Genomic DNA, 20,731 nt, shown 5'->3' on the forward strand with positions numbered 1-20,731 from the left:
AAATTTTCTCTGACATACTTGTGAAACTAATTCTAGCAGTATGATACCATACTATCATGAAATTTAGTTCACATATTTTTTTACTTATATATGCTGCTAAATAAATATAAAATACTTTATTTTAAAACAACATTAAATAGATTTCCTTTAGCTGTAAAATGTCAGCTTTTTTTTAATCCCGATTGGGCAGATTCTAACCTCAGTCCTCAGTTTAGAAAACTGTTCCTGTTATAGTTATAATTGTCATATGTAATTGGAAAAATTTTGTGTTTTCAAGTGGTACCGTAATTAATCTAGCCTTAGTACAGCCAATGCACGTTACACAGATAGCCTGGAATTTTCTTGAAACACACCTGGAAAAGTCGGAATTTCATTCCCCTGTTTGAGTGGCAACCCTGTAAATATATATGAGAAAAAAAATATAAAGGATGAAAATAAAAATTAAGATTATTTATCTTTACATTGTGTACAGTTTTTGACTGGTGTCCCATTAATCAGAAGGTACTAGCATTTCTACCTTTTGCTGTTTTCCTAGCATATGCATTTGTATATATTAATTTATAAGTTATCTTATAATTTTGTTTCCTTTTCTGATCTTAGGTATTTGCGTCCTGAGACAGCTCAAGGTATTTTTGTAAATTTCAAGCGTCTTTTGCAGTTCAATCAAGGAAGGCTTCCTTTTGCTGCTGCGCAAATTGGAAATTCTTTTAGAAATGAAATTTCTCCTCGAACCGGTCTCATAAGAGTCAGGTAAGTTTTTAAAGAAGATGCAAGTTGTGACATTATGATGGCAATGGAAATTTTCTGTGTTTTGAAAATAACCATGTACAGTAAACCCCCTTAACACAAACTCACTTAAGGCAAACACTCGGTTAAAAATAAACAAAATTTTGGTCCTGTCAGCGATGTACACTGTGTTTAAAAAAAGGGGGGACAGTTCTATATCTCCCGTTCTGCTGGGCCAATTGACAAAATTCAAATTGCGTTTTCTATGTCTCAAAAGCGCGACTTAGGGTATATATTAGATTTATATATGGCATTGTTCTAACATAGGTATTTTGACAAAAAAAAAAAAAAAAAAAAAAATCCGACTTTTTTTTAAATGACATGCTAATTTTTTTTCCATATTTTGATTCTATGACTCATATTATGCCTAGATATTAAATTTTGTAATTTTTTGTGAGAAATTTAAAAATTTATATTGGTAAATTTTTTCCAGTTTGCGCCAAGAATAATTCACGCGGCGAACGTCTTAATTTATCGCAACCTTATTTCCTTTTCCTTTCTTTTAATGTCCACTAGAGGGGAAAAAGTAATCATTCATATTTTCAAAACCAAGTGCATAAACCACATTTTCGTTATTATCACTTATAATAAATATGCCAAATTTCTAAATGCGCCAAAATGTAAATTCACATATGTCTTGGGAAATTTTGAATAAAGAACTCTAATTTTTTGCAGGAATGCTTAGAAATACATCTACTTTAAGATGATGGCAAAACTTTTATAGGTTGTAATTCAAAATGTTTTTCAAAAAATTTATAAAAATTATTTTAAAATAAATCAAAATCTTTTGAAATGTGAAATATATTTATAATAACGAGGAATTCGATTTAAATCATATCAAAGACGGAGTACATTGAGATGAAATACTACATTTAGTAAGGAATTATAAGCCGAATAAAATAAAAACATCTGCCCTGAAGATGAATATAGTGCTGACAGATCAACTTCCAGTTCATTGCGCGCCGCGGCGCTTCCCTCCCTTCCGCCGCAGAGCAGCGTGAAATTGATAAACAGATTTCAGAATGGTTAGATAAACAAAGGATATGCCTTTATCCATTTTTTGCAGCAATTCCATTTTCTGTTTGATTGACATCGAAACATGTTTTCGCTTTGTAAATCCTTTGGGAGCACCAGCATCGGAAATTCTATTTGACATAATCGAAAGTTCAAGCTTACTTCTATAAAATTGCTCTAACAATCTGCAAAAAATAATAAGCCGGATCCAATTCAAAGATTACGGAACAACGCAATCTGCAACATTAACTGAAATAGCTAATTGGATAATTTTAGCTTAGCTTATACCGTCCGTTATACATTAAACAGGCATGTGTAAACGTATTATGCGCGTTCGTAAACGCATTCCAGATTATAGATCATTCCGAATTATGGACATCCGGATTAAAGACTTTTGACTGTATTAGGATTAAATAAAAAAAAATAGTAAAATTTTTCTATTATTAAATTTTAAAATTTTCCTTTTCATGATCAAATTATATGCAAACCGATTCGAACTAGTATCTAAGCCTACTGCCTAATTTCTGCTGCCAAAAATTCTAGGTGTATACATGAAAATATATAGTAAGTAAAAATTATTATTGCATTCTTTTTAAAAAAATTTCAATGTTTAAAGGTCATTTGTAGATTGTATGCATGTAGATGAATAGTTTTTTTTTTTTTTTTTTTCATGAGCTTTGCAGGATTTCAGAATGAATTATTATAAACAAATATATTCTGTTGTTGTAAACTTATTATTACTTTAATTAGCATTCTTTGTATTGAATTTTAAATTAAAAAGTTTGTATTATGAATAATTGTTTATAAGTTTATTATAAATAATTTTTAAATTGGAATTCTTTATATTTTTTACTTGTAGCATTAGAAATATGTGTGCATTAATTAGACAGTACCCACTCCTATTTGTGTATTAGCTGCCAACAATATGTTGGTGCCTTTTGGCAATAAAATATATTTTTGACATAAGCAGTTTGATGTAAAGAGATTTCTTTATCTCCAAGTTCCGTTCATCTAAATTAAAGTATTAGTCTCTGCATCTGAATAAATTGCGCTAAATGAGAAGGCGGATGACTTTCAGACTAGTATCTAGTTCATAAGAAATAGGTATCTGGAGAATAGCAAAACACTGAAGATGTTTTGTCAGAGGAAAAGTTTTCACCAGGAAAATATAACCTAGTATAATAACAGTTTCATCATATACTACCTCCCCTTTTTTTTAACTTCTTGATGTATAAGTTAAAACAAAAGCAGATTTCATGGTAGGGCTATTCTGTATATTACAATGCATGTATTTCAATCTGTTTTCTTATAGGAATTGTGATTAACGTTACTTGTATATTTAATATTAAAATTTATGTATTCTGTGATATCTGTCACTATACCTATTTTCTTGGCTGTTCTAGAGAGTTTACGATGGCCGAAATAGAGCATTTTGTAGATGCAAGGCATAAGGAACATCCAAAATTCATTAAAGTGAAAGATTTGAAGTTAATGTTGTATTCTGCATGCAATCAAATGGATGGAGTACCTGCTGTTTTAACAACAATAGGAGATGCTGTTGAAAAAGTAAATTTTTTAAAATTTTTCTTTTTATCACCTATTTGGAATTTTATGCCATGCTTCCTCTCATTCTTGCAATTTTTTACCAATTTTATTATCATAATAATAATTATTTTTATTTTTTTAATTTACATATTAATGTTGGGTTCTCCCACACCTGGAAAATCCTGAAAAGTCGAGCAAATGGAAAATAATCATAGAAAATATAAACTTATTTCGAAAAATGTCGAGAAAAAATCACATTTAAAGAGATCATATTTTAAATAGGATACAGTAAACAAGAATTGTCACATAAAAAAGATGGCAAATAAACAGCTTGCAGAAAGTATTCTCTCCCATATCTGATATTATTTTATAAATTAAATCACAAAGCTTTATTTCGCACTTGTTAATGTGCTGTTTTATGTAATTTTTTTTTGTCTCCTCTTCCGAAGTGTAATTACTCTTAAAAAGTAAAAATGTAGTTAAGAAGTTATTACAGCGATTACAGTGTATGATATCATGTTATGATCAATAATTACAAAAATTGAGAATATTATCAATCCAGTGTAATTCTGAGTTTTGTTGTAGAGTCCTAAAGGAATAATGTTTACTAATGGTGTGTTGTTATTCCATAAACCTTGCTTACTTTTTTAAATGGTTTAAATACATATCCCAAATATATATTTTAGTTTTCTTCACAGTACTAAGTAAGATGAATTTATATAACATTCTTAGTTATTGCATTGCTGTTTGTAGTAAATGTATAAAACTGTTAAACAATCTATATTTAATTTGAGGCCCAGTAATTTATATCTAGTCAGGAAAATTGCTCCATTTGGTCAGGAAATTAAAACTGCTTTAACCCTTAGCCGGTCGAGTGATTTTCTACAAATACCTTTAAAAATGTCACTAATTTTGGACCAAGCTTCCCTTAAAATGTCGGGAAAATAACTCTAAACCTCTGAAAAATGCCAGCTATTGCTATTGTTAGTTCTTTCCCCTCCCAGAATACTTGATCAAGGGTTGCGACTGTAAGTGAGATGGATTACTACCATAAATATTAGTACCCATAGATGTGAGCTGTCAAGAAAGTTGCAAATGACTAGTTTCTCTGTGATGACTGTCTGAATGCTGCAGGGTACACATGCGAATACTATCTTAAAAGTTTTCTTTTCTAAAAGACTCTTATTTTGAAACAACTTGGTTTTAAAATTTACTCGCTCTTTTTTTTTTTTTTTTTTTTTTTATGTTTCTCTTTTAATTCATGTTTAATCTAAATTACCTAAATCTCTGAGTCATTCATTATCATATGAATTTCAATGCAGATTGGTTAAACTGCTGTTAATAAAATCCATATTAAAAATATCTGGTGCAATATTCATTCTTTCTGCAAGATTCCTGAAACATTTTAAAAACAATATTTATAGTTCGATTGCATTTGATATAATTTCTGATTTTCTATGTTTTTGTCATAAATTAAAAATCTTGCAGATAATTTTTTTAATAATTTCTTTTATTTATAGATATTTATTAGATTTTATAGATAGATATTTTATAGATATTTAGCATAATATTTGTATAATTACTCTGAAAAACATCTGTTTTATTTTTTCTGCCAAATTTAATCAATTTAACTTGATGTGACTTTTAAACTTGCTCTTTAAATAAACTCTACTTAAATATTAAGGAGATTTCAAAATTTTAACTTATCAGGCATATGTAATGCTGAAATTTACTTAGGTTTTAAAACGGATGTTATTTTCCGGAAAAATTTTGTTTTCTGAATGAACAATATATACTTAAAAATGTATACAAATATACTCTTTTAAGTAAAGTTAAATATTCAGCGAGATAAAATTTGGTAACTGAATATCTTAATTTCAAGGGCGGAAAAAAAGATTTTTATGATTATATGTGTATAGCTGTTTTGAAAAAGAATGGGTTTCAAATGTGACTTATTTTTCATCTGATTTATGAAAACAAAAAATTAGGTGATTTCAGGATATAGTATAATTAAAAAAAAAAAAAAAAAAAAATCTTTTTAGTAAATATGTGAGTACGGCAAAGCCTCGAGGGCTATCTGCCTAAGAGGAAAAATGCCTTCGTGGAGGACTTCTAATGGATACTGGCTCGCATACACGTTACACTTGGCGAAAACCACGAAAACGCCCATGCAGCCAGCCCGTTTGCAGGATTCGAACCTCAGACTGAACTACCATTATTGAATACCAACGGATTAATTCAGTTAGGAACTTAATAACTTTTGTTTGTAGTGCTGCTATCAGCATTGACATTAGACATTTGGAGAGGTTTTTTTTCTAACAAAATTTTTCGAATGTAATCAATTTAATTCATTAGCTAATGGTTCCTCTGACTAGTTTTTTTGTGTGCATTATATGTAATCCTTCCATACACTAACTGTTTTACTTAACTTACTGTCCGTTAATTTTATGCGATTTTATACCAGTAGATTTCGTTCCAAAAAACGCATTCTTTTTTCCGTAGATTTTAAAACTATTTTACATTTCAAATCTTAATAATAAAATTTTTAAAAACAAATATTTGTAGAAATTCTTTCACCATATGAATTTATTCGATTTAATTGAAATTTTCGAGTAGAATATTTTCCTTTCGACATCCAAGAAATTTTTATATGTCAGTTCGCGTTTATAAGGAACACACAGCCACATATACGACTACAAAAATCAGGCATGCTGAAAGCACAGTTTTAACATTTCAAAATGCAAAAAAGGAAGAATGTACTATTAAAAACGCCCATACTTGAAATATGAAAGCAAACAAATAGGTGTTTGCAACATTTATATTTTTTCCTGTTCTTGGCGAATCAGAAATTGTGGTGAACTTTTAATACATTGTATAATATATGGTTTATTTAAAAGTATGTCTTAAGTTACAATTGTTATTTTTTCCTGTTTCTTCTAAATTTCGGTAATGTATTGTAACAACGAGCGGTTCTGTTTGACTTTCATTTGTATAAATAACCACAAGGCAAACTGTTGTAAAATGATTTATCTTCATTTCCAAGCTTGCAGTCGTCAGAAAGATAATACACACCTGCTGTCTGACAATGATTCTTGATTCTCAGGACTCTTCCGTAAAGTGTTCTTTTCAGACAGACTTCACACCCTATTAAGAGCTTTGTGCCAACTGACAGCCGCCTGCAGAAAGGTAGGGAAAAGAAGACCAGATTGCATCGTCTAAACACATCTTAAGCAATTTTGGCCAAATTTGGGCTTTCTAATGGATATAGACATCTTAAACATTTTTCTCTTAAACATTTGGTGTATACACATCTTAAACATTTTTCATGCGATTGGAAATTTGTGTAAACATTTTAAGCATTTTTAAAGGAAACTCTGAAAACGTTTAAACACGTCTTAAGCAATTAAAGGGTTAAGGAGGAGCCCTTTACCAGGGTTCGTAGTGGTCCTTACAAGTGCTTATAAGTCCTTATATTTGAAAATAAAATATAAAGGCCCTTATAGGTGCTTACTTTTTCTTTAAAGCCCTGATTTTTTTGTTTTTAGTGCTTATTTTTTGCTTTTAGTGCTTTTTTTTAATCCTTTGTTTTTAATGAACGCTCATTTTTCCCCCGTATCAAAGCCGAAACTAAATAAAGAACTTTTCTTCCTTATATGCTACGTCAGATGGTGAATCATACTTCCGGAAATTGCTTTTCCCCCTCTTCCTCTGCATTAACGTAACCTATGGTCCGCGCGAGAGTACAGACAGGTGCACGTCTTTCTATTGGCCAAAGAATTGCGAAAATGGTAGAAAATTCCGGTACATTTGGTATTCTTTTCCTCCCACCCAAATACTACACATGTTTGAATTTCTATCAAGATTTTAATAATTTGCATTCTCATTCCACGTGGTCAGTTCATATTCGTGTTTATTGTGATCGTTATGCTTATATTATGAGCACATGTATGAATATTTATAATAATATAGTTGCAGTAACTGCTGAAGTATAGATAAACTTCCAAAAATGGGTGTGTTTTTACACAGATTAGCTTTCTAAGGAATAATATTCGGAATGGCTTAAATAAAAGGAAAGTAATCGAATAGTCAAAATAATTTCATTTTCTTTGCCAATACATCATACAGTATGGAGCTTGGGAGTTTCTCTGCAAAATCTCTAATATTGAAGCAGCGGACTTTTTTTTGTCGCTGTCCAATCTGGATTGAATAGGACTAAAAGTTTTGCAGTCTACCCAACCCAAGCGAAGATTGATTCTATTCCGGAAATTTAATACAGTCTGTTGAAAATTAGAATCAGAAACACCCCAGATTAGTAAGTCTCTTTCGTTTCCTCTATTTAGTTCTTTATTCTCCGAATACCGGCAGGTGTTGATTCCGATTGCGTAATATCACATATGGAAGAATTACGCCGCACGTATTGCGCAATAACATTTGCGGTATTTTGCATTGATAATTAATTTTGATGTTCAGTCTGAGATTTGTTTATGAACACTTAAAAGAGTTTTACTGTGCTTTCTAAGCAGAATATTTCTCAGTTCCGTTGGTTTTTATATGATGCACATATCGAAATGTCAAAATCATTTATTTAGCTTAAATTTAAATGTAAAGAACGGCTACAGTCTCCCCCACTCCTCTTTTTCCAGTTACGCTCGACTATACGGAATATTCGGGAATTTCCGAGTATGCAGGTTAGTTAAGCTTTTACTGTTAAAGGATGACTGCATGAAGCAATTTCCCGTCTTCTGATTTCAGAAATGTGCCTTTTTATTACTTGGGATATATGTTAAGGGAAAACTGTTATGAAAATTTAGAAAATGTTCAGAATTTTGATTTAAGTTAAATTATTTAAATATTAATATGAGTGGAAAAATAAATTGTATTTATTATTAGGTGCCAAACAAATACAATTAATATGGCTTATTATTATTTATTTTCTATATTTTCAACTGAAATATCATTAAATTTTGTAATATAGTTTAGTTCTGCATAGTTTTTTTTCTCTCATTGTAAACTAATTCTGTAAATTGAACTGTCATTTAAAATTTAAAAAAAAAAAAAAAAAAGTTAATTGTTTTCCATTGTTGAGGTAATGCTCATTCTCGTAATAAATATTGCATTGCTCATATTTTAAATTACAAGTCTAATTTTTCTTTTAAGGTTATGCAGTTGTGTATAATGTAATTAGACAGGTGCTTATTTTTTCCTTAAAATGTGCTTGAAAAGTGCTTATAGGTGCTTATTTTTTTAACTAAAATGTGGTTATGAACCCTGTTTACTGATATTACTGTCAATAGCTTTTGAATAAATATAGTCTGTGTAAAATTTTTCGTATTTTATCTCTGTGGGGAAGGCAAAAATCTAATTTCAGTGAAGTGTTTTAGAATATGAGTTTCTCCCCTCTCTCATTTAAAGGCTTAATTTTTAAGGCTACCAGGGTTGCTACCATGGTTTGATTATTTCTTAGAAAGTTACATTATTCATTATACTTGACCAAAAGGATTCTGTTTATTAAGCACTCGGAATCAAAGGCTGTAAGAAATAAAATGTCATAATAACAACCTTCTTGGATTAGCCAAAGGAAATTTTGCAAGTGTTACAAATAGTTTATCCATTTCCCAGTTAAACATTTGAAGATTAGTGTGGATTATTTTAAAAAGTCTTTTATAACAATTATCAGAGATGAGTATCTAAATTAGATGAATGAAATTAAATATTTTTTTTTTTTCATTTTTATATATTTTTAAAATCCTATATTGATCAGCATTATTCATTTTGATTTGAAATTAACCGATTCTGTTCTCTCTCGTTAATATTGAAGCATATACAAGAATAATAGACAAATTTGAAAGTAAATGTAGGATTTGCTGAATGGTGAAGTCATGATTAAAGGGAGCAATCTATAGTAAATTTGGTTTGCTATTTGATGATTAAAAGTTTCATGCATTTCACGAGCTGAGACCAGATGGATCTCCATTAATACTAAAATGTTTTCTAAGTATTTTAAACTACTTGCCTATTTTACCGGTGCACCTTACAGACACTGTGTTCGGGCTTTTACTGATTTGGCCATATGCTATGCGGGCATTCTCGTTTCTTTGTTGCTTTTACTTTTTGCCCATATGTTTTCTGTGTTTTTATATGTCAAGTTAGTTATGTGGATGGCAGTAGATGTCTATTAAATGGTAATTTGTTAAATCTATTTTGTTATATTTCGATTGATTCGAAAGTATGTATTTGTTTCATGTTTTTTTATGTAACTTGGTAAATTTTTATCTTTCAATGCTTAGCTTTTCACGTATATTTTACAGTGATTTAATAACTTTATTGATATACAAGTAATTAAAGCTCTTCTTGTACCATAAATTAAAGGGTAATTCAGAATGTATGCAGCTAATTTCTTGCTATTCAGACTAGGATTCAGAATAAGCATAAATGAGTATTCGTAAAAGAGTTTGGGAGTAGTGAAAGTTCACTAGATGATTTTGATACTATTATTAAATAAAAAAAGGCTGTAAAAATATTAATTTGAAGTTTTATTTTGATATTATCATTATTGGAAAGTATGCAAGAGTAGAAAATAAAGGAAGGGCCTTTCTAAATGTTTACCAGCTCTTCTAACATTAGCAGAAAGACATTTTTTAGAGGTGATTTTACCTACAGGAAAAAAAAAGTAAGACCCACAAGACATGCTATCATTGAAGAAACTTTAGGCTCACTGAAGAAAAATGATAACAGCAAAAGAATTAGAAAAGAGACTCTGTATTTGTGTCTCGACTGCAGCTTTTGCCATATTTGTAAGATACATCACACTTAATACTGTATATATGAATAAATACTCACTGTATCTGAAAATAAATTTACATAAACAGAAGCAATTTAATATAAATTTATATTTATTATTTTTTTCATGCAATTTTATATGCATTTAAATAAAGAACATATAGAAACAAAAATTAATTTTAAACATGCTTATTCTGGTAGCCATACTTTAGAAATTGCTGCTAATAATGTGTCAAATATGCTATGGTCAACATGGTGCCTGAATATAGCTGTACTAGGTAGGATGCCAAAATTGTGAGAAACTTTTGACATAGTACCATTTTTTGCTGAACATTATAAAGATGCAAAAAGGGAAATATTTCTAAAGATAAAGAAAGATGCATTAAGTTATTGCTTTCTTTCTCTCTATATAAATATACAATATTAATATTTTACATATATATGTAAAATATTAAGAGCTAAATTATATATGTAAATTAACAAAAGGTTCATAGTTTTGAAAAATCCTTCTAAATTTAAATATTTTATTTTTATTTATTTATTTTAAATCCAATGGCAGGCACTTGCCTGTTCCCCATTGGCCGATCATAAGGCCAAAAGTAGTGGCTATTTTATTGTGGAGGCACCTAATAGGTGGTCACCATTGCCTCCTGTGAAGGGACAGACAATTAAAACTATGCCTTTTCTGGGATTCCGAGCCCATGACCTCAGGTATCGCAGTAGGCTTCCCTAACCACTGTACCATCTGGGCGACTGTAAATTTAAATATAAGACAGAGAAATTATAGAAATGTTTGAGTTTTCATGACAAATATATAATATTCTTTAATTATTGGTTATATATTTGTGTTTCTTGTAATTATTTCATTATCTGACTTTTTTTAAATATTTATATGTATTTTATTTCAGGGTATTGTTGCTAATGAAACATTAGGCTATTTTATGGCAAGAATATATCAGTTCTTAATAGCAGTAGGCATTAATTCAGAGAAACTGAGATTTCGGCAACACATGTCCAATGAAATGGCTCATTATGCAACTGATTGTTGGGATGCCGAAATCAAAACATCTTATGTAAGTAACACCATATGTATTCTAGATGTGTTTGGAATTTAAAATGTTTAATATATTCTTATGCAGTCAAAAGTCTTTAATCCAGACTCATCGGGACTTCGGCGATTCCGGATTATCTATTTTTTCGGATTATAGATCATCAGTTTAAATCTGGTAAGATGGCATGCAGAAATTATAAAATTTAAAATATGAAACCATAATTTATGAAATAAAGAGCAATTATGATCTAAAGGGTATCAAAATTTACAAAAAAAAGCTTAATATTTATTTGTTTACTTTATTAAACATTTCTTTTAACGCGCGCATGCGTAAAGCATACATTACGCATAGCCAAAATCAGAAAATTGCAACCAGAAAACTGTTTGATTTGTATTCGTGATATTTATAATGACGAGGAATTTGATTTAAATCATATCGAAGACATCGAGATGAAATACTACATTTAGTAAGGAATTATAAGCCGAATAAAAAAAATAAAAACATCTGCCCTGAAGATAAGGATAGTGCTGACAGATCAACTTCCCGTTCATTGCGCGCTGTGACGTCCCCCCCCTCCCCTGTGCAGAGCAGTGTGAAATTGATAAACAGATTTCGGAATGGTTAGAGAAACAAAGGAGCCTTTATCCATTTTTTGCAGCAATGCCACATTTTGTTTGATGGACATCGAAACATGCTTTCGCTTTGTAGATTCCTTTGGCAGCTCCAGCATCAGAAATTCTGTTTGACATAATCGAAAGTTCCAACTTACTTTTATAATATTGCTCTAACAGTCTGCAAAAAATAATAAGCCGGATCCAATTCGAAGATTAAGGAACAACGCAATCTGCAACATTAACTGAAATAGATAATTAGATAATTTTAGCTTAGCTTATACCGTCCGTTATACATTAAACGCGCATGCGTGAACGTATTATGCGCTTGCGTACACGCATATGCACATGCGTAAAGGTATTACACGCATGCGTAGCGTTAATGCATGCATAGAAAGTTTGTAGCTTTGAGGTCCGGATTATGGGTGTCTGGATTAACGACTTTTGACTATAGTTGTAGTAAACTGCACTAAGATGTATATGAGTACCAGATTGCTGTAAAAAGACAAAATACTGCCAAATTTTTGCAAGATTGTAATAAAATGCCGAATATTTCTGATTTTATGCTGATAGGTCTGCCTTCTTCCGTTATAAAAAAAAAGATTTGTCACCTTGTTTCTTTAAAACTAAATAGACTATAATAATAAATAAATTAAACTATAATAACTAATATAGAGTTTTACATGCATTTTGCATCAAACTGGGGGGGGGAGATTTTTTCTGTCCTTTTTTGTTTAAATTTTTTTTCTAAAACAAGAAATAGTAAATAAAACTTTTTTTCATTGCCAAAGCTAAGATAGTATTTTGTAACTGAAAACTGAAACTTGCGTTACTGTTCTGGATTATTATTGATGCTTTGGCAAAATCACATAATTTCACATTCAGATGCCCTTGAAATTTTATTATATGCTGCTCCAAACTGTTATATTTCTAAAAATGTAGCAATTTAAATAGCTACTCTTTTTTTTTTTTTTTTTTTTTAAAGAAAAACTTTTCTTAGTTAATACATTTTCTAAAATGTACTGATTCTAACTGCTGCTGTTTCTAAAATCAGTTTCTACAACCTGTTATATTTTTAAAAATTTTCTGCTGCAATAATTAAATCAAATGTAGGTTTTGAAGTGGCATTGTGATTTTTGTATTTTTATTTTCACAGAATATTTTGTTTTATCAGTGGCAACTATAAAAAAAATATGCTTTGATAGTTTAAAAAGCACACAAATTTTACATTGCATAAAGTTATTTTCAAGTCATACAACATACACAACAGTTAACAGCAAGGTATTTATTATGCCAGGTATATGTATTTAACAAACACAATACAGTCAAAAATCGTTAATTCGGACACCCATAATCAGGAATGATCTATAATCCGGACCTCAAAGCTAAAAACTTTCTGCGCATGCGCCGCGTTGGCACATGCGCACAGGCGTTTTACGCGTGCGTGTAAGACCTTGACTACCATAACAGGTACCATAACAGGTACCTTGTATGTAAATCTGTTTGTCTTTTCAAAATTTATCACTCATAGTGCAAAATAATTTAGATTGCATTCTAATTTATGTATTCATTGTGTCAAAATTGCATGTTTTTACAATACTAGCAATACTATTGGGCCTTTTCTAAATTTGTTAAAATTGTTTTATAAATTATTTTTGATAGAATTAATCATCTATTAACTATGAAATCAGTTGATTAATACATATTTTTAATTATGAAGTTTATGATTATTTAATAGCTTGAAATTATTTTACTAATTCTGTTTATCTCAATATGAATTTTTACTTATTTATTAGTCCAAAGAGGCAATTTGCCCGGAAGGACTATTAATTTTGTTTTGGCATTTTGAGTCGATTCACTACAAGCGTTGTTTCACTTTTCAGTTGTCACCACCAAATATTATTGTTCTGTATTATATTTAAAGAAACTAAATAATGAATAATCTACATAAATGTATATATGTTTCTCACATTGTGATAAAACAACGGTACCTAGAGCCATCAAATTTTGAATAACGTAATCTCCCACCGAATATGGGCATCTGGAAGCCTTAATTTGTAATTCGAAGTTTGTTTTCTTAGAAGTTTCATATTTTGTAACATTTTAATGAATTTTTGGTTAACAAACTCAACAATTTCAAAGCGAGCAATGGCAACACTGTGCCTGGGGTGGGGAGAAAAAAAAGCATTTTTATCTCCAGTGTGCCAAACTTTGTATCAGAAATTTTAAAGATGTTCTCATTTTGAAATTATTTTGCAATATTATGGTTTAAGTATGAAGAACATGATATTTATTAAATAAAGGTAACACAAAAAATGTTAAAATGCCCTTTGGGCATAATATAAAATCCGAAAGCTTTCAGATTTTAAATTTTTTTATTTATTTTTTGTTTTCTTATTTTTTCATAAAACTTTCTTTAAAAATGAGATTTTGCTATAATAATTTACGATAATTACTATAACAGTGCAATAACATAATTTATCCATAATTTAAATAATTACCATAATTTATCTGATATCTTCATGCCGTAAATTTTTCAAAAATTTTTTCTGCCATTTTTAACAATAACAGAACAAATTGTCATTGTTAAAAATTTTATCAAAATTGATAATTACATTTATGAGATTATGAGTATATAAAGAGTTAAAAAAATGTGTAAGTTTAATTTGTCTTTAGCATTTCTGAAGAGTGCAGCATATCTGCAACATTTTGCAAATTTTTACTGTTTTTAATTGAAATTATTAAGTGAAAAAATATTAAATTACACACTGACAGTTTTGAAAAATAAAAATTACTGAAAATATAAAATTAAAATTAAAGGTAATTTAGAGTTGGTAAAATGAAAGAAATTTTTTTGCATAATATTATCATTTCGTTTTGTAATTTTGATTGTTAAAATAATGATATCTGCATTTAGGTTCATTATATAATACTATTATTAAAAATGTTGTGAATTTTATGTGGAAGTAGAATGTGCTGATTGTGTTATAAGAATGGGTCTCAGAAATCTGATGGCTTTGAGATTGAAGCCAGTACCATGAAATGTAACTCAGTATTTAACTTATTTTACAATAACCATATTATATATAGCATCATTTCTTTTGTCATCTTCTTGTGTTTTGAACATAACTACATGAAAAAAAAAATTCATATGATATCCATAAGTACATCTATAGAAACTATAAGAGGTGTGGCAAACAAAAAAAAACAAAAAAAAAGACTGGTCCAATAAATTAACTGTACTTACAGAATCAGTTCTCCGTGGCATTATCATCTTCAGAGCATTCTCACTATTCTGCATTCATTTATGCCATTGCTGATAACAGTTCTGGAATGAGGTTTCTGTAAGGCCTGTCAGGAGATTCTCCATTTTTGCCTGAACATCTTCAACTGAGATAAAATGGGTTCCCTTTAAGCAAGATTTAACTTAAAATAAAATAAAATAAAAAAACTCACTCACATGGAAATAAAATGGAGCCATATCAGGTGAATAAGGAGGATGCAGCATTGCAGTAATGTTTTTGCTGGTCAGAAACTGCTTGACAGATAGGGCCGTGTGAGCAGGTGCTTTGTCCTGGCACAACAACCATCCATCACTCCCCAACTGTGGCCTTTTTTTTTCCCCTAATTTTTTTCGCAAAGTCTTTTAGTACTTCAAAGTAGTAGTGTTAATTAATAGTCCGACCACTGGGAACCCACTCAATCAGTACAATTCCATTGACGTTGAAGAAGACAACATTGCCTAGAATTTTCATGCCTTGACATTCATCATTTTCCACAGTGTCCCTTCCCTCTGAAAACCATTTATGCTATTCAAACACACGGAAGCATCATTGAAAGAATAAGCTTATTGTGCAATAGCATATGCAAAAACTTTATGGATAACAATTGTTCAAAGACATTTTCAAATCAGATTTGTGCAAGAGGAAATAGAGTGGGGCTGCTTATGAAAAGGGGAAAACACATGGCTATCCATGAACAATGAGATGGAAACATTCCTGCTACTTACATTGCCCCTAAAATCAATATAGCATGTGAGCAGACAACTTAATAACAATGTTTATTGATGAATTTTTTGGATACTGTACCACACACTGATTTTCCTTGTCTGCTGCCACTAGTTCGAATATCAGCACTCTACTGAGCATTTCAGAAAGTGCAAAATTTTCAGTCTTGCCAAATTAGACTTTCATGTTACCTCTGTATTTGAGAAATAAATTCTTCATAGTAGTCATAGATATATTTTCTTTTATACCATTCATTTTGAATTGCTGTGTATATACCACCCTGATTGGTGTAATGATTAGCACTAGGTTCACCACTACCATATCATTGGGCTGAATTTCAAATATTGGAAAATGCTCTGATGTTTGAGGTGTATATTCATCATGGAGGCACTTACAATGCTACTGACCACAAAGTCCTCAGAATTTTGTTCTTGTGGGCATAAAATTGGATGTCCGCTGTAGTACACCTTGTAGAATGATCTTGGTGATGAATCACTTGGCTGATGGGTATTGTGTATTACCACTGAATGCATTAAGTTGCAAGTGTCTGGCCAGATACAACGATTTATATATATTAATAAAATGTAATGCATATATGTAATAAGATGACTTGAAGTAAGCTGCAACAAATTAACAATGATTCTCTGGGTTATATTCTGGGAAGACTTAATTGCGTAGTTATAAAGATGACACTAGAAAGAAAGACGGACAGACTTATGGACAGACGTGGCCGAATTGAATATCAGTTTTATTGGGGGATATGAATAATTATCAAAAACTGCAGGGAGAGCTGAAGCTAAGAATGCACAGTTATCCAATATGGAACATCATCAAGAGAAGGTTTTGGTTTAGATTAGAAAGGTTTCAGTTTTCAAAATTTAAATTCACATTCCGAGTTAGCTGCGTAATCAGGCCGTGCAAAAGATGGATTGATCTAGAAATGACGCAGTCCAGAAAAGCTATGATTTTTAGAATAGAGGAGAAGAATTACAGGGTTAATATTGATTTACATATTTTTAATCTTACATACTCACACACACACACACATATATATATATATTATGTATGTTTATATTCTGAGAAATCTTAAAATATGATTACTTATGTATAAAGATGGCAGTTACATTGAGAATTTAATTCCTTTATTATAAATATATTAGTTATTTATATAACTTCAGCATTATTAATATTAATATCAGGCACTTAAATAAATAGTTTTTGGTTATTATATAATGTAAGTAAGAATAATGGGTACTATTCAGTTTTGAGGACCATTAAAAAATCGCCAAACAATTGTTAATGCCAGTGCTGCGAAAAATAATTGTGTCAACCCAATACAAGAAAGGAAATATAATAGTAAATATCTATCTAAGATTATTGTTTTAATTTAGATGAAAGGTTAATTTCATATAATACTTTTTTATTATTATAATTTATACAAAAAAGGATAAATATAACTGAATGGAAGCATAAGAGTAAATAACTATTTCAGATGATTATTATGATTTATATAAAAAAAGGCTAAACATAACTGAATGGATTCTTGCATCGCTATTTCACTACTGAGTTATCGCTAAAGCGTAATTTCATCTCTTTGGTTATTCAAACATAATTTTCTATAATGAATGATGCCTTTTCTTTGAAAAAATTCTATTGCAGACTTTTCGTCATGGGCAATTCCCAAATTGTTAAATTCATAGGATATCAAAAAAGGATTTAAAAATTAAACTAGTATTTCAGTGGCGTCTTAAAAAATATAGAACTATCTAAACAATTTTAAATCAATATAGAACAATTTTAAATCAGTGTGTACGCTAGATTTGCCATGCTGTTAAATGAACACTTTTGCTAGATTTGGCACTTTTGCACATACATTTTCGCTACAATTTTTTTATGGATCTCCAAAATGGAATAGTACCGAACAATGAAATTGTGGGTGTATAAATGTTTTGAAAGTTTAAAAATGGCAGAAGTAAAATACTCATGAAATAAAAGAACCAGTATCAGTATTTCTGTAAATTTTGATGAATAAAATGCTAAACTAGCATTGGCAAGATAGCAGATCTCTTGGCAGTGATATTCTATTGATTGTCATTACTGAAATTGGTAGCAGGGTGAACACTGATATTTATAAAGTTTTCAGTTTGAAGTTTTAAAGCAAACAAACTGGTATTTTGTAATAGAATAAAATGGGATATTTATTCGTGGTTTCTTAGTAAAGTGTATTCATTATGTTTTTACTTCCTTGTACGAAGTAAAAAGGAAGTATTGTAATCATGAAAAGTTTCAGGCAGCATATTTCAACGAAAATATACATTTTGACTGCTAACGAATGGAATTTAATGATGTTTTTGCATGATATCTGTACGTAAGGGCAGAATAAAAGATTCATTTCTTCCAAAAAAATTATAAAACTGCTTTAAAATGAATTCTGAAGAGAATTTTTCGTGCCGTCTGTACGAACATATGTACGTATCTCGCATAACTCAAAAGCGAGTAGCCTCAGAACGTTGAAATTTTGTATATAGGACTGCTAAGCCTATGTACAAAATTTCAATGGTATAACGGTAAATATAGTGCCGCTAAGCCTTTTTTTTTTATGGCAGCCATTGATTGTTTACATTTGAAACAGCAGACTAGTGGATTTGTTGCCAATCTAGAGAAACTTAGCTTCGCAACAACAAAGATAACGCCTTCATTTATTATTGCCAATTAATCCTTTCTGGAATTTTTTCGAGGAAATAAGTGTATAAGATTTACTTCGTAATTTTTAATATAGATATTTTAAGTTTTTATGTATCGCGAAGTGAGAACTGAAATAATTGAATGAGAAATACTCAATCGTCTGTGAAAAACTGTTTCTTTTTTGTTTTGTTTGCTTAATTTCTTTTATACATCATTCTAGCTTTATTATAGTATTTGAATAGAACATGTGGCAATGATTAGATAATTCTGTTCTTTAAATGATATAAATTTTGTGCATTATGAGTTATAATATGAACGAAATATAATACTGTTAAGTGAATCTAGCACCAGAGTGTCACTATGATAAACAAATACTGGAGTGAATTTTAAAGAATGCATTTATTCTATTGTGGTTTATGCGCTGTCGGCGAAGTAGATTTAATTCAATCCAATAAGGTTAAATGAAATGCAAGAAAAAATGCGTAAAATTTAATATTCCGTACAATGAAGTCGTGGTGTACACATCAGATTTTTTAAAATTTATTTTTATGCTAATATAGGAATTTGATATTTACAATGTAGGTAAAATACATGAAGTAATCTTTATTGTTTAAAGTAGAGAATCTGTGAGTATGTTAGTTCGTCGCACAGCGACAGAGAAGCTCAGAGCTTTGAAATTTGGAATATATGTTATTTGGATGGTAAAATTGTAAACCTTGGAGTGTTTTTTTTTTTTTTTTTCTATTTGTGTGCATTTTCATTTAGCGAACAAATTAAAAATCTCAAAACTTTATTGTTTACACCAGGGGTCTCCAAACTACGGCCCGCGGAGAACTAGCATACTTGAAAACTCCTTTTAGAGAACATATTTTTTATAGCAAATTAAATTTAGTTTACTGAAGTATTCTAATTTTATGTTGAATAATTATTAATATGACATCTACATTGATATGGTCATGGGCTAACTACTCCTAACATTGTTGTAGGCTTATTCTTATTGTTTTTGTGATAAGTTGGATAAAGAAACACAGAATTGTAATGAGTAAAGACATGTATAATATGCAGAAAATTTAACTTCAGCATATAATAACTAACAAATTATTGAAATGAATCCAACTAACATTTTATACATTTTAAATAAAAACATAACTTATAACAAGCATAATGACATATGAAATACTAATGAGATTTATGTAATTGAGATTTTCCACTGACAATAGTTTGTAGTTGTGGACTAATTTTACTTGTACCAATTATTAAAAGAGATTTAAGATGCTCATCAGTTAATTTAGATCTGTAAACATTTTTTGTGTACTTCATTTTGGAGAAGGTCTTCTCACACAAATAAGTAGTACCAAAAACAGAAAACAGCCCACGAGCAAATTTATGCAAATTATCAAATTGTGTCTGTGGAAGACTCTTATAAAATTCCAACAAAGATGAATTTTGATATTTGTTCTTAATTATATCACTGCACTGTAGATCAATCATTTCCATTTGAAGTTCCGGCGCTAGGGTTTCAATGTCAGTATCAAAAGGATTCTGAAAAATCTTAATTTGATTCGCAATGGCATCAAAGTCCGAGAAACAAGTATCAAAATTTATTTTCAAAGCACTCAAAGTTTCGATTGCAAAATCGATAAGAAACTCAGTCTCAGTGATGTGGCTGAATATTTCACATGTTTTAAAATGTGAAAAACATTTACTTCGTAGTTGTGATTGAAACAGTATCAATTTCTTCCGGAATGATTTGATATTAGTGTATAAATCAGGAAGATGCTGGTTTTCTCCTTGCAATCTCAAATTCAGTTTGTTCACATGTTTTGTCAAATCAACATAGAATGCTAACTTCCACAGCCATGCGTTGTTTTGTAATTCAGTAAGAGGGCGATGCTTTTCATTCAAAAAAATTTTGATCACTGCTCGAAGTTCAAAAAAGCGCTGAAGGACTTTCCCACAACTAAGCCAACGTACGACAGTATGATAAGGTAAGTCATTTTCTCCAATCTCTTCAATAAATTGTTGGAATTGTCGGTGATTCAGCCCAAAAGATCTGATAAAATTAACAGTTGATATGACTGGTTTCAGAACTTCAAACATATCCAAACATTTTCCGCACAAAGGCTGTTGATGAATGATACAGTGTAAGACTAATGGTTTTGAACCACCGTCATTTTCTACAGTCTTTGACACAAGAGCGACCACTCCTTTATCTTTCCCACTCATGTTTTTGCCTCCATCAGTTGTAATA

At 30.1% G+C, this 20,731-nt stretch overlaps 1 protein-coding gene across 1 annotated transcript in view; it reads left to right on the top strand.

Moving 5' to 3' along the window:
• GlyRS (glycine--tRNA ligase) overlaps positions 1–20,731 on the top strand; it is an 83,611-nt gene that overhangs the window by 34,760 nt on the left and 28,120 nt on the right. The window contains exons 8-10 of the mRNA XM_085824402.1: positions 601–750; positions 3,204–3,366; positions 11,034–11,198. Coding sequence (XP_085680528.1) covers positions 601–750; positions 3,204–3,366; positions 11,034–11,198 — 478 coding nt within the window. The remainder of the gene's footprint in view (positions 1–600; positions 751–3,203; positions 3,367–11,033; positions 11,199–20,731) is intronic.

This window comes from Stegodyphus dumicola, chromosome 9, assembly GCF_044657685.1.
Source record: "Stegodyphus dumicola isolate Sdum_Otavi_A_Nest chromosome 9, ASM4465768v1".
Lineage (NCBI taxonomy): Eukaryota > Metazoa > Arthropoda > Arachnida > Araneae > Eresidae > Stegodyphus > Stegodyphus dumicola.